Genomic DNA, 20,385 nt, shown 5'->3' with positions numbered 1-20,385 from the left:
TAATCTAGACATTTATGAAGGAAAGTTTTGTAGTTGTGTACTATTGTACACTGTTTTAGCGGAAATTGATTGCAGTTTCCAGGAAAATATGCTAGGAGACGAATATAATAGAATTAAAGAAACAATGAATAGCTGACCATCCTATTTCTTAACCTAATTGGTTTAGTAATATCTTTTATGTTTTTTAGAAACTGAAACTATTTAAAATATTTTTTAATTGCTAAGATATTGCAGTGAAACTTCGAAATATACGCCAAGTCACGATCTTCGACGAAATGGAAATGAGGTGTTAGTAGGCGTGCATTGATACTGATATTATGTTCGCAACTTCTTCCACTCGGTAACGAAACCCCTAGCCTAAAGTTATCAATAGAATGTGACATTCTTACGAGTCTCGAGCCCCCTTCTAAGCGAATTATGATTTAGTACTTCTTGACTGTCTTGATTCACTTCTTTACTGTGTGTCACACTGCGTCCTTAATGAGGGAAATGAAAATGTTATAACTTACTTTTAGTACCAAGGCAATTAAAAATATGATCGTCAGTTATCACATGTGCACTCGCGGTGTGATATTGTAACTCCTAATATGAGCAGGTTTATTGGCTATAAACGGCAGGCTTGCACGTCGCATTGCTGTATCTCACGACACCGCCACGTGAAATATGTAACTACACAACTCTCTGACACATTTCCGCAACTTTCAAGTCAAAGAACGAAAGTTGTTTATCCAACTCAAATATTTCCACGCAAAAATATTCAAATAATAAATTACTTAGGCTTGGAGACATTTGTATTTTCCTGGCAGGAATAGACTTTTCAACAGAACTGAAAAAACATGAAGTACACGGTAACAGAAAACTGTCTCCGCCTCTCAGTACCTAAAGTTTTGCGTGTAATGGAGTATGGAAGAATTATTATAATAATTTCTATAGAAAAACGATAGGAATTGTGGGAGCCACAATACATTACGTGATTTATTCGCCACACGAATTGCAACAAAAGCACGATTCTTGCGAAATAAATACGAATCGATGGAATTCATTCAGAATTTTACGTTATAAACAAAAAAGTATTTCGCTGATCTGAGTGAACTGTATGTATTTTTAACTTGGACGTTTTACAATAGGGAGTTAAAACAGATAAAAGGGTATAAAATTAAATGATTGTTCGAAAATTCTACATATAAGTAAGCACAATATTAACACATTATAATTTTTTTTTTTACTTTACTTATAATTTTTTTCTGATTTTACTTCTGATTCTTACCAGTGTCGATGGTTCTACTTCTTACTAACAATACCTTCAACAAAACTAATACATACATATGTACGTGTTAATCCTGTAGTATTTTTGATTATGTGCTACGTTCAGACAGAGGCTTTCCAAATTACGACTGATGAATCTCGACAAAAAAGATCAGTTCAGATTGAGTCTGTCTAGACATAAATAGAGGCGCCATATTTTACGGCCTTAGCTGTAAAGAATAAATACGAATGGTGTATTTTTGTTTCTTTTGTTGATAACTTTCTTTACTTCACTATATTTTATTCAGGTTTTTCTTTGTCGGTACGTACATAATTCGGAATATTCTACAGTTTATTATGAATATTGTTTTTACAAGAAACATCAACTGAACTCTTAAAATAATTAATCTGTAATAAACTTGACAATAATCAAGAGATGGAAAACGGCAATATTTTCCTAGTCAACAGAAGGATTTATTCAGTAAATCGGCTTATTGTACTATATTGAAACCTCTCGCAGCTAATGATTATGAAAAACTATTGTTTCTACTTTATTACCATAATAGCTTATTGTTTTTACTACAAACTCAACAGCTGGTAGATAATCCTGAAATTATTTTTCAATTTTATGAGAATTTCTGTTCTCGGAACTATGCTTTTAATCTGGTGTTCAGCTAAATGAATTGTAAAGTTCTAAGAGATGGACTGAGTCACTGAGTACCTGGTGTATAAGATAATAAATTGTTTTATGGGCACTACTTTAAAACAATAGTTTTATTTTAAAAGTTTGTTTCGTCAGAATCCGTGGAAAACTCGGCAGATGATAAAAATGTCGATCCGTCTTCATGAGTCTAATTCCCATAGTATGCCCTTGGCACAGATTCCCTTGGCATGTCTAAAATTCGTAGATAATAAAGAAGCAAATACTACACAATGTTTTGGGATTTATGCGTAAACATGTACCTATGTATGTTTGTGTTTATATTTGTTATAGCTGTGTGAGTGCCTGTCAACACTCCATATGGTAAGTGGTCAGGGCCTATGAACATCTACAATAACAAAGACATTGCACATACGTTGTCGCAGGGATATAGCTTATATGGTTTATGTGCTTCTTGTCATGGCTACCTATCCATAACCGGTCTTAAATGCTTTTGAAATTGTCCCATTTCTCAATGTTTGATTACAACTCTAATTAGTAAATCTGTAGACTCTAGTGTTGTAGATACACTGTATGAGCGATGTGGATCACTTTCGCACATACCTAGATCAAATTCTTATGACTTTCCAAAATCTAAATAAAGCTACATGTACAAAATTCTTCAGGGTTTCATAAATCGATATTCAATTTAAAAGCCTACTCCGACAGGTCAAATAATTAACGTTTAAATACTTTTAACGGTGTGCGAAGTGTCTCAAGCATTCAAAGACCTAAATCTTGAATACTATTTATTCTGTCAACATCAAACAGTGAAGCTTTTAGACTGCCACGCTTCTAAGTGTGGGCCCGTAAAGTACCCTATATTTTATAAATAATATCAAAAGTACCTTCCACTTAACCGACCATCTTAGTCTAAGATTTCTTGAATCATTTAGTACACTTGGTGCTCCGGAATTTATTCCCCACGCTAAGCTGACGTAGTTAAAGAGATTTCCCATACCATTCGCTGATCCTTACCATCTTTTTAGGAAAACTTGTTTTTCTCCTACCTAGGAAGAATTCCGGCTTAGTGCCAGGATTCATTATGTGGCTTACCCTGCTTCTAGGATTTTCCGAAATAACCACGATCTTATTTGGTTTGCGAAAAACATTTCTTGATTCGTTAGGTCTAATGTGTCTTTTTGTATTAGTAAGTAGATAGATTGGATCACGTTAAACTGCAATCTTTACTGATAGTAAAGTGCTGTAGGTGTTAGACTTAATATTTTTTTCACGAAGTAGACGCGTCCTCCCGGGAACAAAATTGAACAATTTTGCTTGAATGATGACCTGTCGAGAACGTTTTAAAACAAAGGTCTGGAAGTATACTTAACGGAAACCTTTTAAAGTGATTATTTTATGGATAAAATTAATTATTTAAATTGGTCGCATTAAAGGAGGCCTTTGCTCGGCTGTAAGACAGAAAATGGTCCGATGGTGATGATAAATTCCAGATATACTTAGTTGAAATTATTTAAGAAGTGTAATTTGATCTGAGTGTAATATACCCGATATATATATGTCCATAAACCTGGTATATACCCGATATTGATTTAGATGCTTGAACCATTTTTCTTCAAGTCGATGGTTTTAACCTAGCAATTAAGCTGGTATTTTTTAAGATCGCCTTTTGTAATGAGGTGGATAAAGTTCTTATTTAGTCTCGAAATTATTGAAAAACTAATTTAGATATATTGGGCTGATCTCTTAATAACTTGAATTAGGTTAAAGAATAAAGAATTTTGTTACGATAAAACGTTCTATTTTCTGCTATAATCACAGATTTTTCTGGATAACAGCCTCAAGGTATGTTTTTTCTCACCAAGTAATTTAATAAAAGTAGACAAACAAAGATTATTTTATTCGCGACCCACAATATATTATAATAATTTTCGGGAAGAGCTCAATTTCGTGAACTAATTGCATAATATGTTAATGATGATAAAATTACAGACAATGGGTGAGATATGCATCGTAATTACGCATTAATACGCTACTAATACTAATTAATTAGCCTAAAACCGACAACTTGGTTGATATTAGATAGGCTGTGATAAACATTTTATTAGTTCAATCTTCTTCTAACCCTTTGGGTCCTGGGTTTCATTATTCTGACATTGAAGAATCGTCTCTATGGAGATTAGGTCGTGGTTATCATTCAACCCTCAAAAACGGAACTTCTAAGAATTATTGAAATTCCGCAATAAGAAAATCCTAGCAGATCAATCAAGTTTGCAACTATAGCTACTATAAGTTTCATGCTACTAACATGCTGAAATAATGCTGCAGACAAACAGTTTAAAATTGTAACTATAAATTGTTGTATACAGATTCAAAGAAACGTGTATTGTTTTATGTTTCCTGTTTTCCAAAAGAGAGATAAAACACAGGACTTTATTGTTAGTGCCATTTCTGCTAAACTAAAATACTTTTCATCTTTTTAGTTTACTACTGCTTTACAATTTACATATGAAATTTCCTTGAAGGGCTCTGATAATGAAAGCTCCTAAAATGTTTACGATATAAGGGGTGGATGCTTAGGGTCTATCTACTTATAGCATGCATATTAGACCTTATTCCTCCGTTCGAGGATGGAGGTTGAGTTTTAATAAATATTGGAAAAGCTTGGCTGCAACTGCAGTGTATTCGGTATCTAAGCGAGTGTCAGCAACGGAGACGACACTCGCGAAAGATAGTCGCAAATATTTTATAGTTTTGGAAACGAGTCAGATGCAATGTTTCTGATTAAATGGAATGTATAAAATAAGTATGCCCGTTTATTTCCCCAGAATAGTTTTCATGAAGTTTCAACCTTCGTTAAAATATTTTTTACTCTTACTTGCAATAAATAAAACTCCGTTACATACTACAGCTTACCCAACACAGAATTCAAAGTAGAAAAAAGTGAAACTGAACAATGTAAACAGTTTAAAACGGTACCGAAGCTCGACGTAGTTTTTATTTGTTAGTATTGTTATCAGAAGTCATAAGTTTAAACTATAGTTTGCTATAAAACTCGGAAATTCTTTTAATTGCTATAAAGTTTATAGCTCACCCCCAGCTGTAAGTAAGGGCTAATATTAATGATACTTGTATTCGTAGGCACGGGGACGAAAGTGCCTTGGATTTTCATAAAGCCAGCGGAAACTTATAGTTTACGATAATCCCGTGCGGCTGTGCGGTTGTAAAAACTTTATATGCTTCTTGAATATCTAAATTAAATGTTAAGACCGTGTCAAGCATAAATTTAATTAAGTCACAGCCGTTTGTTCGGCGGCGGTTGGAGGGTTTAGTATTCCTGTGGAGGTGCGGCATCGCGGCACTACCAGGGCGCCTGACAGCGGCCTACGTCAAAATTCTAATTAATTTACACAGTTCAGGAGGCCATTGACGGTCAATAAATTAAATCTGCGTCTATTTGGAACTTCAATCAGGATTATAGCATAATCCTTTAAGATAGACGTGCCAGGTTTCAATAAAATGAGCGGGTTACGCGTTCGAGAACAGTCTTATTCATTTTCACGTAGTTGGCCGACTTTGTGTCTGACTACACGTAAAAACTTGTAATAGGTTAGAGCATAATGTTGGTCAGCGTTGTTTGAAACCAAACAACAGTAACATGTTGGATTTATGTTTGGGGACATTTGTAAGTAAAGGCAGTTTGTTAGGTGATCGCGCATTCGCGGGGGATGACAAATAGCCAACATCTCGCACAGATGAAACAGCTGCTGTGACTACTAGTGGTATTTCTTTGAGCTCCACCGATGTATCGCGTGCAACTTTTGTGTATGCTACGAAATGTAAAGTTCTATATCGTAATTCATTAAGCTGTACTTAGCATCACGATAAGTACGGTCTAAAATTAGTGACGTTATAAATGTAACCAACGCAAATTAGATATTAAACGTTCGAAATAAAATCTGGCCTCACAAACACTTCACAAATGGGTTAAAACAGCTAATTAAAACCTTCAGCCACCTTGAACAAAAATATATTAAAATTGAACGTGAAAAATTATAATTAAATATTCACGGAATGACGGCTATTTTTATCTGGATTACAGGTGCTTAACTGTTTTTGTTCTAAAAATAGCTGTTTTGTTATTGATTGATAGAGTGGGGATAAACATAGAATACAGGATAAACATATTACTGGAAAACGACCACTTTGAAGGCCGTAAATTACTATTATCTATATCCACTTGAACACACTGACAAAGTCAAATTATTGGGCACTTGGCGGCCCCAAGTGGCCACTAACGGAACATTCTCTAGGGGAAATGACGTCATAGTGTTATCCACAATGACAAAACGGGCCGGATAAGTAGTTCTTGTATTTGAGTGTAAGTTTCCCACCACGGGAAATAAAACAAACAAACTTACCTAGGACTTCTTCAACTGCCCCAGGCGTTGGCGAAAAACTTATGTGTACGAGGATAAAAACTTGGAAACCGATACATTTAATTCCTAAACTCCTAATCAGTTGGTTCAAATGTTGCCGTAACTGTACGAGGAGCTACGAACTACAATGCACCTTTTGTGAGTCAAAGAGAAAGTCTAACGAAACTGATCCGAGAGTTAGAGATGTTAATTGAAACACATTTCACTTTTATATTTGATAAGATTTCATAATTGCCACGAAACATTGTTACCTGGCATTTCGTGATTTCGTGGATTTCAATTCGGGGAAGTCACTTGATATTTCTGAATACAATAACAAGCTTTTGGGATATAAAGACTACTTCAGTTTGCTTTTTGGGATTTATTTATTTAATACGGCTTTTTGAAGTGGGCGAAGCTCCAAGTTTAAAACCTTAATCATAATTTTAAACTTGAAAATGTCAAAAAGTAGTAGGCATTTAAATTTAAATGGTCTTAAAATATTCGTGGTTTTTTAATATCGTTGGTTGAAACAACCGTTCGCTTGCATTGCTTGAAGTTTTTTATTGCACCCAGCTGTGTTGTGTGTACATTGACGGATTTACACAACTTTTCGCCCTTAATTAAAAATGTTCGAGCGGCTTAAATAATTTTGTTTGGGTAGGAGATGTGATGGAAATGTCTGGGCTGTGTTAATTTAGAAAAGGAAGACAATTTGGAACCATGTGTTTTCTAGAAAAATGACCCACTTTCTGGGAAATAATCGAATAGCACCTAGCTAATTACTAACTTTTTAACCGTTTCATTCGCGCCCTGAAAGAAATATGTGCCTATTTCACGCACACAAATAAATAAACCTTAATCTACGATAAAGCACAACAAACAAACTCACGTAATAATATGTTTTAGTGAGGATTACGTGGGTCATATAAAATTTACTGTGGCTAATTGCTCTGATTTTACAGACTAGAAATAAACAATTAGGTATATGTATGTACCTAGTGACGTTGTAATGCAGAAGGATTATAGGATATTGTTATTATTTTGTAATATTGGTAAAACAACTAAGTACCATATAATGTACCTACGTGCTTTTGTTTGTTTATGTAAAAAGACAACTTTGAAAATGCTATACTTGAAAAAATTATCGATTTTTCGATATTTAACGAATATTTTTATTCACTATTCAAGAGAATGCACATTAAGTACTAATAACTCGATAATCGAAGTCACTAATTAAAGCTGAAATAATTTTCTACAATGAAACAACATTATCATCTTAACGTATAGGATTACGTCACTCGGATGCCTCCGTATCTAACCATGATCCTAATTCTTGTGACTGGCAATACCGTGAGCTCAATTTATACTCAGTAAGTATACATTATAAAAGTTACTTAAGAAGTTTGTTTGTATGTATTTTTGTAGTAGTCTAGGGCTTGTTACTTATGATGGTAGGTAATAAGTTCACCCCCTATCATTGTGGGAATAACATATAACCAGCTGTATGTGAGTATTCTTTATAAAGAATAGATTCACAACTTTAGCCTAACCTTTCAATGATAGAGTAATTTTATGGAACGCTAAAGTTTCTTCAACGTGTATTATGAAACATGAGTAAAGCTGCGGGCATGAGCTTACTGTATACAACAAATAAAGGTAACAATACACTATCGACTAAGTACATAACTAATACCTAATGCTGAATATCGATGTGTGTGCGATAGTACATACTAATATACATATACATATACGTACTGTAGTAGTATACGAACAAACAGACCGACGTAGACATTGTTCAGTAGTCATTAGTTTCAGAACTAATATTAGTTTGCCTATGTACGTATAATAATATGTACCTGAGTATACGCCTATTTGGCTGACATGTGACGTCACTATGGTCATTGGACTACGGGTTCTCAAACATAACATGTAAAGTCACTTATCAGCTTTCAAACCCGTGAAATCTAAGTTTCCAGTCTACGTATACATTTTTCTGTTAATAAGCTCGGCAAAGTTTCACAAAAATCGCTTTAATACAACTTTCGCGTTTATAATAATATTATTAATGTGGTAATATATTTTGTTATTAATATTTACAATACATATTTACAATAAAAATCAAAAACTATCCTAGTAAAACAAACAACTAAAAAGCGTCAAAAAATTCGTCCCCATCGCTGTCAACTGGGAGCGTGCCCAAGAGGCTGGCAGCATTACCTCGTTGGATCGCCATGCTGATTCTTTGTCCGAGGTAATAGCCAGCCTTCTGGTCACGAGAAGCGTCAACCAGCCGCCTAGAAAGATCTTTAAATAGAATGTGGGCATTCGGACCCCACGACCCGAGGGTTTCAACCCCAAACGGTTCGAAAATATAGTTTCCGACAAGGCCACTATATTTCCGCCGCTTGAGGTTCTCCGCAGCCGCAGCGGCAGCAGCAGCACAGCACGCAGAACTTGGAAGGTGTGATGGCGCAAGAGTATCGACACAGGTTGCGTCCCATACTAAAGGCCTACCCATCTTCCAAGGGAATAACGACATGCCGTCTGGTCTCTTACCGTCGTCGCGTGCCAGGCCGTTTGGTTCTAATACAGCTGGTACCCCGACGGCAACAAGAGCTCGACGGATAATGTCATTTATGTTTGCATGCCGCGCAATACGGCCCGCACTGCGGCTGCACGACAGGCCGTGGTGTCCGAGGCTGGTGACAGCCTCACCACAGTGGCAGCGATGAGGGGAGCAGCACGGTGCTCCTATACGTAAACAAGTAGCGAGGCGGAAAGTTGTATCGTCAAACATGGTGCCAATGTTTGACGACGGTAGTGCCTGAAGCCAAAGCCCCGACTCCCATCTACCCACAGCCAGTAGGCGCGCTCGCTCAGCAGGAGTAATTGCCGTTTCTATCAAACTATTCCGGGTTACTCTGCAGAGCGGCTCATCCCACTGTCTTTGGGAAGACGGGTTGCTGGGTAAATTTTCGTTCGGGCAAGTAATTTTCCATGCATCCATAGCCTCGGCTAAATACGGCACCTCGAAATCAGCCAGTGTTGGAGTAAGAATATTCCTGGTTAATTTCTCGGTGCCGTGAACCGAGGATATGAATGCCGGTAAACTAATACTGGTAATTTTGCGGACGCCGAGACCTCCCATCCGGATGGGCAATGTGGCTTGTTGCCAGGCTCGGTCGTCCAGGGCCACATTGAGAATGGAGCTGAGGGTATGGCGGATAATTTTATCGATTGGGTCTAAAAGGTGGCTATGTTTAAAGAGATGAGAAGAACGGAGGTAATGTGTAAATTTAGGACCAAAACAGCAGTGTCGAATAATTGTGATGGCCGAATGCATTGATATTTTCTGTAGGCGTTCCGAAATATCGTTGAAATTATCAATTTTTTCCGAAATAAATGTAGAAAAAGATTGGTCTAGGATGGGAGCCCCAAGGAGGCGGAGAGACTGTTTATCTGTAATTTTAATCTGTGGTGCTAATGATTGAAATTTGGATATTGTCATTTGTCTGTCAGTCGTGTCAGTAATAAATAATTCACATTTTGTACAATTTAGTTCTAAACCAATGGAATGAAATTTATGTTTTAAATGAATGAAATCCTGAAATACGGTCTCTACATCGCCTCCCAGGGTCCCATCATCTAGATACCAAACGTTGAATTTGGAATTTAGCTCTCGAATGATCGGGTGAATGGCTAGGCTGAAAATTACTGGCCCGAGGGGATCACCTTGTTGGCATCCGACTGCAGATTCTAATAGGTTGTCCTTATAAAGTAATTTTGATGGGTGCCTGTAACACTGATAGAGAAAACTATAAATTTTTGGTACATTTTTTTGTGCTTCAGCCAACAGGGTGTCCCGGTTTACGGAATTGAAAGCGTTTTTGATGTCAACCTTCAGGATGACCTCTCCTTTGCCACAATTTAGGTAGGCCGACAAAGCGTGTACGGCAGCCTCGCAGCCCCCTTTGGAACCGTATCCCAACTGTAGGGGCTGGAATTTTTCCGAAAGTTCCTCACTGTAAAATTTGCAACCGATTTTGGCTGCTATACGACGATATGTTGTTCCCACGGCAATGGGACGAATACCGCCGTCCTTTTTCTTAAGGGCGCACAAATTAGCGCCATACAAGACGTCGAGGACAGCATCGTGCACACTGCCGGAGAGCATCACATTGGTTAGGGCTGTAAGCTCCTTAAGAAGCTCCGCACCGGCGTCCCCGGCGCCCGAGCTCGTTAAATCTTTAATATGTTGCGGAGTCAGGCCGTCGAGGCCACCGGCGGTTCCGCTTCGAAAAGAATTTACAGCCTCAACCACTTGTCGACCTGTAACTGTGAGGGTGTTTGTATCAGGAAGGGGAGGGTCGGGAAAGGAAAGACCATCAGCGGGGGCCGGGTGTTTGCTCTCCAGGGCTGTAAGAGTATCCGGAGAGCATGGCGCCACAACATCACTGCTGAAGAGTATTCTGGCTGCACCTCTGATATCACCTTCGCCTAGCTTTGTTTCAATTAATTTGCTTATACACCTTGGGGATGTAAAACATTGTGCTGGTAATTTAGAGTCAAAATTTTGAGTCGAAATATTACAATTTTCTTTTACTTTTGATGTCAAAGATTTTTTGCTAGCAAAATTTTTTTGGATATGGAGAATTCTGTAGGGGAAGGTGAGTAACAGTTCCCAGGCACGTGGCGAGTTCTCTCGTACTGCGAGGCGCATGCACTGCGCTAAGGATTGCGCTACTAATGGCCTCGCACCACGGGGAACCCGCTTTAAAATAGGAACAGAGTTTTTTAATTTCGAAAGCTTTTGCCAAATGGGAACATCATTGGGTACTGTGTGTGGGCCAGGTTGGGGGGTGTTGACATTTGGAGGTACTGAAAAACTTTGGGGTCTGTGTATTTTTCCAATGTGGATATTCAGACCCCGCTTACCTTTAAAGTACCGTGCCTGGGTACAGTGCGGGCATCGTTCCGGAATACCTAGCGATGCAGAAGGTTGACTTGCACTTCTCGCCGCATCGCTACTGTTCATTTCACTTACAACTAACAATACAAATATAAATACAAAAAATTAATATATACACAACACAGTAAACACTGAGTGACAGACGTCACTGGGGTGGCACTCAGAAGCGCAGCGCCGCGCGCCGCCGCCGTCACCGCAGCGCCCTGTCAGCGCAGCCTCCGGCCATGGCAACCGTTGCCGGAGAGACCGCTGCAGGGCGTCGCGTCACGTCACCACGTCACCAAATTGCTTCAATCGTAAATGAGTCGGAATTGGATCTCAGTCGAAGTAAAATTAGGAGAGTCGGGCCCTTGTTGCGTCCGAGTTAACTTCTGTGTTGCCCCAGAGTCTAGAAGAATTTTTTTTTGCGTTTATTTTATTTACTCAGTTTTGCTGATATTATTTTTAGAATTCCAGATTTCATTTCATTTCATTTCCATTTCAGAAAATCATCCTTTTTATTTAAATTTAAAATTTAAATTTTATTTAAAATATCGTGATGACATGTCATGTCACTCATCATATTGTTATTAAATATTATTAATTAATAATAGCATTAGTAGTAGGTACCTATATCTTGTAACTTAATCGATACTTGTTTCTAATGTAATGACTAATTATTTAAAATTGCGTCGAAAACGAATTCTATGTAACTTTGAGTCATAGCTACTTAATGTTATCCTAGTTTAACAAAATATATTTCAAAGTAGTCCCTGCTGTCTCAAGTTACAATACAAACAGATTAACTAAACAATTAATCAATTAACTGTTATCCATATTTCCTTTTCACAAAGCGGATTTGCTTTTCGAACAATACTTCCATTATGGACAAACCAACAAATCAACTTAATCTAGACTTTTGTATTGTTTCAAAAGAACTTTCTCCAGCTACTTATATAGGTAAGGTCTACTGGAAGAATTTAGCCGAAATAGAAAAAATCATTTAGGCAATGTTTCTAGAGGAATTCAGTAATTGGATTTCTCGTTATAACTTCGCGTTATGAACAATGATTTTTCATTAATAAATATTAAAAGGTGATGTTAGTCCATTGTTCAAACTAGGCAGGCATACAAAGAGTATTCACAATGGCGCACTAAACTGTTATATGTGAATCAATCAATTCCTTTGTTTGTACTACGCAGGCAACGCAGGTTAATATTTCTAAAGGTTTGTACAAATCGAATGCGCACTGTGTTTTATCACTCACTGTGTAAACACAAATTCGTAAATAAAATATTTTACACAAATATTCATAAAACGAAAATTACTCTTTTCAAAGAGGCCGGAGGCGAACCATGACGTGCTTTTGCCATCACTGTTCTGGACAGAGACAGAACTAGGTGTAATATTACAACTGCTGTTGATGTCGGCTTTTCACAAAATATGTGTATATCTTGGCGACTTCTGCCATTTATTTACATAGATATTTACATATTCCCAATACATATAAAAACTACACTAGTAAAAAAAGAAACTTAAACTAAAAAGGGTTAAAAAAATTGGCGACTGATCAATTGAATGACCAAGGCATCATTAGCTAATTGAATTTGTGATTGAATTACACCACATGTCAGTTGTGACATCTTCTCATAATATGATTACCTGTTACATACGATTTAATCATTTGTTACAGTTTTTATACGTGCTTGGGCCTTTAAAGTAAACCAATCGCTCGCCAAATGATCGTAACTTTCTTCCTTCAGGTTTCTGATATAGTTGGAAGGTGGAAAACACTGTTAGTATTAGAGAAGGACAGGACTTCGAAATGTCATTTTACTTAGGTAAATTATCATTGATACCCTAATGAAGTAACCCGTTACTGAAAGTGCTGAAAGTAATAAAATATCATCTCTTTAGTTAGTTTCTGCCTATTTGAATTACAGGTAAATTAGAGAAGAGTAATTTGCGATGAGCAACTGTTTAGAACGGGCGCGTTAAATAAATATAAGCTTTCAGCCAGCTCTTTGATAGATAGACTCAATTTGGTTCACTATCCGCCTCTGTTTAATTATGTAAGTACTCACAAAATATTGTCAAAGACTTTTATTTAAAACCTGAAAAACTAAAATGAGAATTAGCTGTTTGATTTGCAAATTCATAAAATAGGAAAGTTTGGCGTTCATAAAATATTTCAAGGAATTATGAAATAGACAAAAAGGAAATGTGGTGTAAATATATTAGATCCTGTACCTGATATTATTATAAAACTCACAACGTTGCTAAGGTAAGTTTGGCGTAAAAGGAAAGAATTAAGTAAGTAATATTTTGCGTTGCTAATATTCAAACTGCATAAGAAGAGGCTTCTATATTGGGATAGTTTCAAACTGATAAAAAACTTCAACTAAGTACGAAGACGTAAAACTTAAAATTAGTTGGCAAAGCTTTACGTACGATGTCTGTATCAATACCCTAATAGGATGATACGTTTAAACTTTGAATTGAGGAGATATAATGAGTATGTATAGGTACTCGTGAATGTCTTTTGCATATTAGGAACATGACTATGAATGAATCAGACTTATCTTGCACATATTATTAAAGCTTCATTGGAGATCCCTAACTGTAACCTAAGGTTCACACTCCTATATTAACAAGCACACTATTTACTTCAGCGACCCGGGTCACGCAAAATGTACCGAAACAAATATTATTTTTAAATTAATCGTAGAGTGTGCTAATTTATGAGTTACAAAATTGAACGAAAAGTACACAAATAAGTATGTAAGTGTACGTAACGTGAGCCAGGTATTTTCGTAAGCCACATAAAGTTTGTTAACTAAATATGTGTGGATAGGTTCGCTGGTAAAGCCTTTGATGCTGGCAGATTTCAGCAAACATTACTGGTTTGGTTCGAGCTCAGTTTATAAAAATATTTAGACTTGTCTGCGCTTTAATAAGGTCAAAGTTATTGTTTTAATTGGAATTTGGGAATTATTTATCGACGGTTGTTAAGTGGTTGTAAAAAGTTTTAATGAAAAATATCAAGCTTAGTTTATCATTATGCTATTAAGCACTGATAAACAATAGATAAGTAGACACGTACCCACAGCAGTAACTACAAGCTTTAGCTTTAGATTACCGCTGGGGCGACAATGCAATACAATTGCCATCGCAAACCAATCTAATGACTATTACGAGAATGTATGGCTAATCATTGGTCAGCTCCACATTTCCTTTGGGTTCCACATTCATATCACGGCAGAGGGGACTATAGTTGTTTGATAACTTGTGATTGCTATTTTATTGCTCTACGAATTGCCTTATTTTCTTCTGAAGTTTGACGTTGATCGCTCACAGTTGTTTTGCTGCGTTGCACAAAAGTTTTCACATATGTATGTCGCAGTGAAAAAGTTTTTTGTAAATGAGTCTCACTCAGTTTCCATAATTCTTCGCTAGGGCGGTTTTGGTGTGCGAAATTAGATCCAACCAATCAATTGGTCCAAAATCTGTGCTTAGACAAGATATAAGCTTGAGTATTGTTCTAGGCTAGGCAGATTATCGGCTTTAGTCTTGATTGTACGCCTCCTTGTTAACATAAGGTATCGGGGACTTGATACTAAGGACACAATAGTGATTTCAAAAGTTCCCCTGATTATTTGAAATGGTTATTAATGTTACTTATTACATCAATATTTTTGGCAATATGGCTAAGATTAATACGAATGCTAGAAGCGGCTGTCACACACCAGTGCAAATACAAACAAAAATGAACAGTGTAAACTTGGTCATCGCAAAAATATCGTAAAAATAAGAAGGTTGTAACACCAAGATCAAAGCTTTTTAAAACGAGAGGGAGGAAGGATATTGCAAGTGTTTATTAAAAATGAAGGAAACTTGAGAGGCTTTGAATGATCACAAGAGAGTGTACTTTATCTTGACCTGGCTCGGTGTGAAGAATTGAACAAAATATCGAGTGCGTTAAAAGCAACCCTCTTGTCGCTCTTGCTTTTTGCACAAACTGGTCAAACGGAACGTAAATTATTTTGTGAAAAAAATCACGCTCTTTGGCTTACCACTTAAAAGGTTACAGTGGGAGGTCAATTTCTAATGAGGTTATGTTATTCTATATGCAATGGTATTAATCGATTTCAAAATGCATAGGTAGGTACTTATATTCTTATTTGTAACCGGAATCGTTAAGTTTCCTCCAATTCATAAATGTGTGATTTTTCAGTCATTTGTTATAGAAGAAGAAATCAGTAGTATTAATTTTACTTCATTTGTTTTAATGAGCTCCAGTTTTGTGTATTAATGTAAATTTATGTAAACTGTGTCAATATCGAATACAGTTTCATGAACTTATGTTAATAATGAACATTTTCATGAGTTGTCTAAAATCTATTTAGTTTTTGGGTAAAAAAGCCACATTGTTACGGAAGACGATATAGTTACCTGGTTATGAAAGACATAAAGTTATTGTTTTTTAACAAAAAATAACAAACAATAACTGTATGTAAGACTTCTTACATAGGAAACTGTTGTTGTACATGAAAGAAAAACGTGGTACTTTAGTTTCTTTGAAAAAAACAAAAGTGTACAAAATTAATATCTAGCATTATGTTCGTGGTAGAGCAGCGCCAAGTTCTTTAGGAATTAATAAAATAAATATTTAAAATCAAAATGTTTTATTGTGTTACCAAATGCTGGGTTACAGGTTACCCCGATAACCAATAAAAATATTTTTACTATATACTTTCGCATGAAATGAAAAGATTCGTACAGAAAACTACGACTAACTTCAAGAACAACAACAGTGTATTAAAATCAAAGCAAGTAAGTTTTATGTAGGTATGTAACACAAGAAAGTACTTACATAGTTTTTCTAAGAAGCTGCACTGCCATCTAGTGAAAAACTCGCAAGGCGACATTAAAAACGGCGCGTTGTTGCCACTTCATTCCCGGACAAGACAAGGCAAACTTTATTATCTGTCCGTTTCACTCTGTTCGTGGTGCCGTCTCTCTCTCGCGCGCCGCTTTGTGATTTGAAATTTATTCAGCCTTGGGCTAACCGTCGCCCGCGTACAACGTGTCCTACATGTTCGCCCCGAACGGAAATTTCGCGCCAAAGTTTACATTCAGGATTGGAAAATGAGATTATGTTTTGAAGTGCATCAAGTTTGAAAGTGTGGAAACTGCTCGTTCTAGTCAATTAAACTGATTAAAGTGTATCGGCCTACAGAAGTGTAAACGTTTACTTTGTGTGTGCGATGCATAACAGTTAAGTTGGAGTTAAGCACTTATTAAAACTGTGCATGATGGGCGCATAAGATTTGTTTCCCAGTGTATAATTGATAGAAAGTATTCGGACTGCCAACATGGGGACCAATCGGCTGCTTTCACCATTTACTTTGCTGCTGATTTGTACAGGTAAGCGGAGCTACCTACTTACTTTCTGAGTCACCTTAGCCGAGCACGCCAGCGCTGCGTCGCTGTATCAACAAGCAAGCGAGGCCTGTGTGCTAAGGTGTAACTATAAGCAGCACAGCTACACATGTGTGCGTTTGTTGACTCTTTAAACCGTATGCTGGGGAGGCTGCTATACCTATGTGAATAGGGTAAGAGATAAACTATTGTACGCGCTCGGGCCCCATACACCGCAACAACTGCTTAGATTTATGTTTTAAGAACACGTTTTACATTTTCGGAGGAGGTTTACTTTGCTGTTTAATTAGAAAACATATTTACTAATACCTATTCACTTTATACAAAATCCTATCTGTTTCAACAGACCGCAGAAGCTTAGTATTATTTTGCTTTGACGGACTAGTTAATTTTGCAAACCGTAATTCTTTATAAAATTGGTACGCGCAATGCGGTATACTTCCGTAAACGTGCTAACCTTTGAACAATGCATTTAAACTGTTAGAACGCTGGTTAGTATAAACTTTGCAATTTATTTTAATTGCACGTTGTATATTAGGTCATGTATAATTTTGTAAAAGAAGTTTGTCCTTTAGCGAAAAGGAACGATAGAAAACTTGCTAATCTCAAACCCCGAAAGGAGATCCAGTTCTGAGGCCAGTTTTAAAATTTGGCATTTTCGCCCAGAAACCGGTTAGTTAGGGTTTTGAAGTAATTACTAATTTACAAATAAATCATTGCACAGTCAAAGATCACAGACATAATTCCTAATGGAGTCCAGGTGCACAAATTCCATTTTTCGTCGTTAGTTAATGGCAAGAATTAGTCAATGACTTGCTCAGATAATGGGTATCGCATTGCTTATTGTATACCTGAGAATGATGTTCGACATCAATTAGGAATGCCAAAAGATATTTAAAAGGAAGCCATGACTGATGGACACAATAATGAATAATATTTCAATTATAGCCTGAACAGTGTGACTGTATCTTCACATAAGCAGGTGGTCAGTTAAGATTTTGGCAAACTACGGTGTATTTTTTGAGGAAAACTGTGATTATTTAATAATAAGGGCTTGTTATGAAAACCGCAGTTTTCTGCGAGAAGAGAAAGAAATATTTGTAGTCGCTCGCTTGAATGCGTAAATTAGGCAACGCCACTGGTGCTGAGAGAGTGAAATCATGTTTATAGAAACCGGTTTTGATGCAGGTGTGCGCCGCTCGAGGTAGAGTAGGTCCACTAGTGGTCTTACCAAGTTATTTTAGTAGATCTTTTAATATTATTTGTTTCCAGCTATGCGTACCAATTAATCCACTTTTTACTAAAGCATGTGCGGGTACCTGGCGCTCCAAGTTACATGTACCAATTCCACGGAGTAAAGCTGATGAGTGCACTTAAAATAAATGGTTTATATTACTATCAAAAACGCTGGTTTCGTTGAATATGTCAAATAAAAGATTACAATATTAACCGCTCATATCGATGTGGTCAGTTTAATATCCTGCATTCATTTAAAATATTTTAATTTACCAATTTTGTTGGAACGTTGGCGTGTAAATAACAAGTAAAATATTCGAGCTTCTTATTACTCGTATCGCATTTTCATCACTCTGTATAAAATGATAAATATGCTGTTATGGATTTACAATTAATAGCTATCATAGCTTCTGTCTTCGACATTCCTCCTGCAGAAGCTGCTCGGTATGTTCATGGTTAAAAAAAATGCATGCAAAATGGAAAGCAAAACGAGACAGATTCATTTAATAAAAAAATGGATGAAGTAGAAATAAATCTTACGTAGGAAGTGCTTAGAGCGATCATATTTTCCCGCAGGTCTTTCTCCGGCTTCCTGCTTAATTATATTTATAGAAGCTGCAGACAGTGCCGCATAGTCCAACAGCTTTAAATTGTTCTGGCGAACACGAAATTTCCTCACGATTGAAGTAAACTTTTACGGTTCAATGCATATAAGTCATCCATCTTTCCTAGGTTCGGTAAACATGCCAGACGCACTGCAAAATCGTGGCAGTCTCGAGTGCCCTGAACACATTATTATATTGAACCCGCAGGCCATCGTACAATCCTTGAGTATATTAAACCCACAAGCTGCTTGGCTGCTTCTGTAGAATGTTTCGTATTGGACATCTTAAATTCAGCTGAGCGACGAGTAAATGCTTCAGATAGCAATTGCTCTGCATCTTGCTTCTACGTCGGCATCCAGTTACATTATTATTCCAAGTGGACTGAAGACTGAAGTACCTACTTACATTTAAGATTTGTCTTTGAAATCAGAACTAAGCAATGCTCTCGAATAGACCTTCGACTTTGATTAACAGCCAATATCTGAAATGAGTTGCTTAATGCACTACATGCTATTGTCATTACCAATGGCAACATTGAAGCGTATCTCGTCATCACATTAGAGATGAGCTTGTATTGTCGCACCCCGCACTCAAGATTATTATTTTTAGAATCGCTTAGGGATCCCGCTACCTGAATGTGATACTATTGATGTGGGAGCTACAATCCCTCAATAAGCTCGTCTCAGTTTATCATTCTGAACATAAATCGAGGCATGCGACATGAAGATGTATTAGTTGACTTAGCTGAGAATCAAGCATGCCAACAAGGCAGCCTTGTTTCCTAGTTCTCTAACATTTTAAAACTCAATCAGTACTTCAGTTTTGGCATTCGTGACTTCATACTGCAAAATCAAATGTGATGATAACCGATATAGATAGGTGATGTCCCATATTTAAATAACATCTATTTTTACCATTGCAAAATTAATGTCACCTCGACAGTCGATGTCTGTTCACCACCCCAAGCACTCAACTTTATTTGCACTTATAGGTACTTAGTTGTGACATTTCTGTTTTTCTACATCACAAGCTTGTAACTTGCTTATACATTAAATATTGTTCCTGGATATTCTGGATTCGCGAGAAATCAGTTTTTCGAAAGTCGTGAAAGCTTTGAAAAGATTCATTGTTGCGTAAATGAATGCGTAGACATTCAGACTTACAGGAACATAAAAGAAGGAAGGCGACGCGAGGCGTGTCAACAAACTTTTCAAATTGTCCCAAAACTGTAGCCAAACAATTTACTGTGTTCGCAAAAATACTACCACTTGACTTCTTAGATTATTAAAGGAGCTACTTACGTGCTGTGCAAAAACAAATAACTTTTATTGCTTAACTTTCTCACTCAGCAATCGCAGTTACAGTTCGTTTCAAAACTCCTTTAACTACCTTGGATTTTAATGAAGTAAACCAAAATAGCGAAGATATTTTTCTCCTTTTCATCTGGAATTCAATACTTAAACTAGCTCTGCGTCCAATTCCATTTAACATGGCATAATACAGTGCATACGTATAGCAAGTTAGTGTACTTGAGACACGCGGCGCATATTGCCATTCTATTTTTGTACTTAATATCCTTTCTGTCTCTATTCTCAGCGGCTCGGATCCGTACAAAATTATTCTTAAGTCTGATACTTCCAGTACCTAACTCAATAAACTGTTCACTGTCAAGTCCGTTTCTATTTCTCTTGGGATTTAAATCTTGTAATCTTATGGCCGTCAATAAATGACTTTATGACAGCAATGACCTCGTGAGTTAGTAAGTTCTAAATTCCGGGAACTCTTTTTGTAGCTTGTCTGTTAACAAATAAGTCTTATTAGTATGA

The 20,385-nt window shown here is 36.8% G+C and overlaps 2 protein-coding genes across 4 annotated transcripts in view; both read left to right on the top strand.

The window, feature by feature from the left end:
* LOC110384364 (RNA polymerase II transcriptional coactivator) overlaps positions 1-20,385 on the top strand; it is a 132,280-nt gene that overhangs the window by 4,970 nt on the left and 106,925 nt on the right. The gene's annotated exons all lie outside the window — the stretch shown is intronic.
* LOC110384339 (hemicentin-2) overlaps positions 16,309-20,385 on the top strand; it is a 54,545-nt gene continuing 50,468 nt past the window's right edge. Inside the window, exon 1 of one of the 3 annotated variants that reach the window (XM_049840407.2) lies at positions 16,309-16,703. In XM_049840407.2, the coding sequence (XP_049696364.1) occupies positions 16,652-16,703 (52 nt within the window). In that variant the 5' untranslated portion in view covers positions 16,309-16,651. The remainder of the gene's footprint in view (positions 16,704-20,385) is intronic. The other 2 variants (XM_049840406.2, XM_021345576.3) reach the window with 2 other exon arrangements.

This window comes from Helicoverpa armigera, chromosome 13 (genome assembly GCF_030705265.1).
Source record: "Helicoverpa armigera isolate CAAS_96S chromosome 13, ASM3070526v1, whole genome shotgun sequence".
Taxonomy (NCBI): domain Eukaryota; kingdom Metazoa; phylum Arthropoda; class Insecta; order Lepidoptera; family Noctuidae; genus Helicoverpa; species Helicoverpa armigera.
The sequence above is the reverse complement of the archived record's forward strand: the minus strand, read 5'-3'. Positions and strand labels throughout refer to the sequence as shown.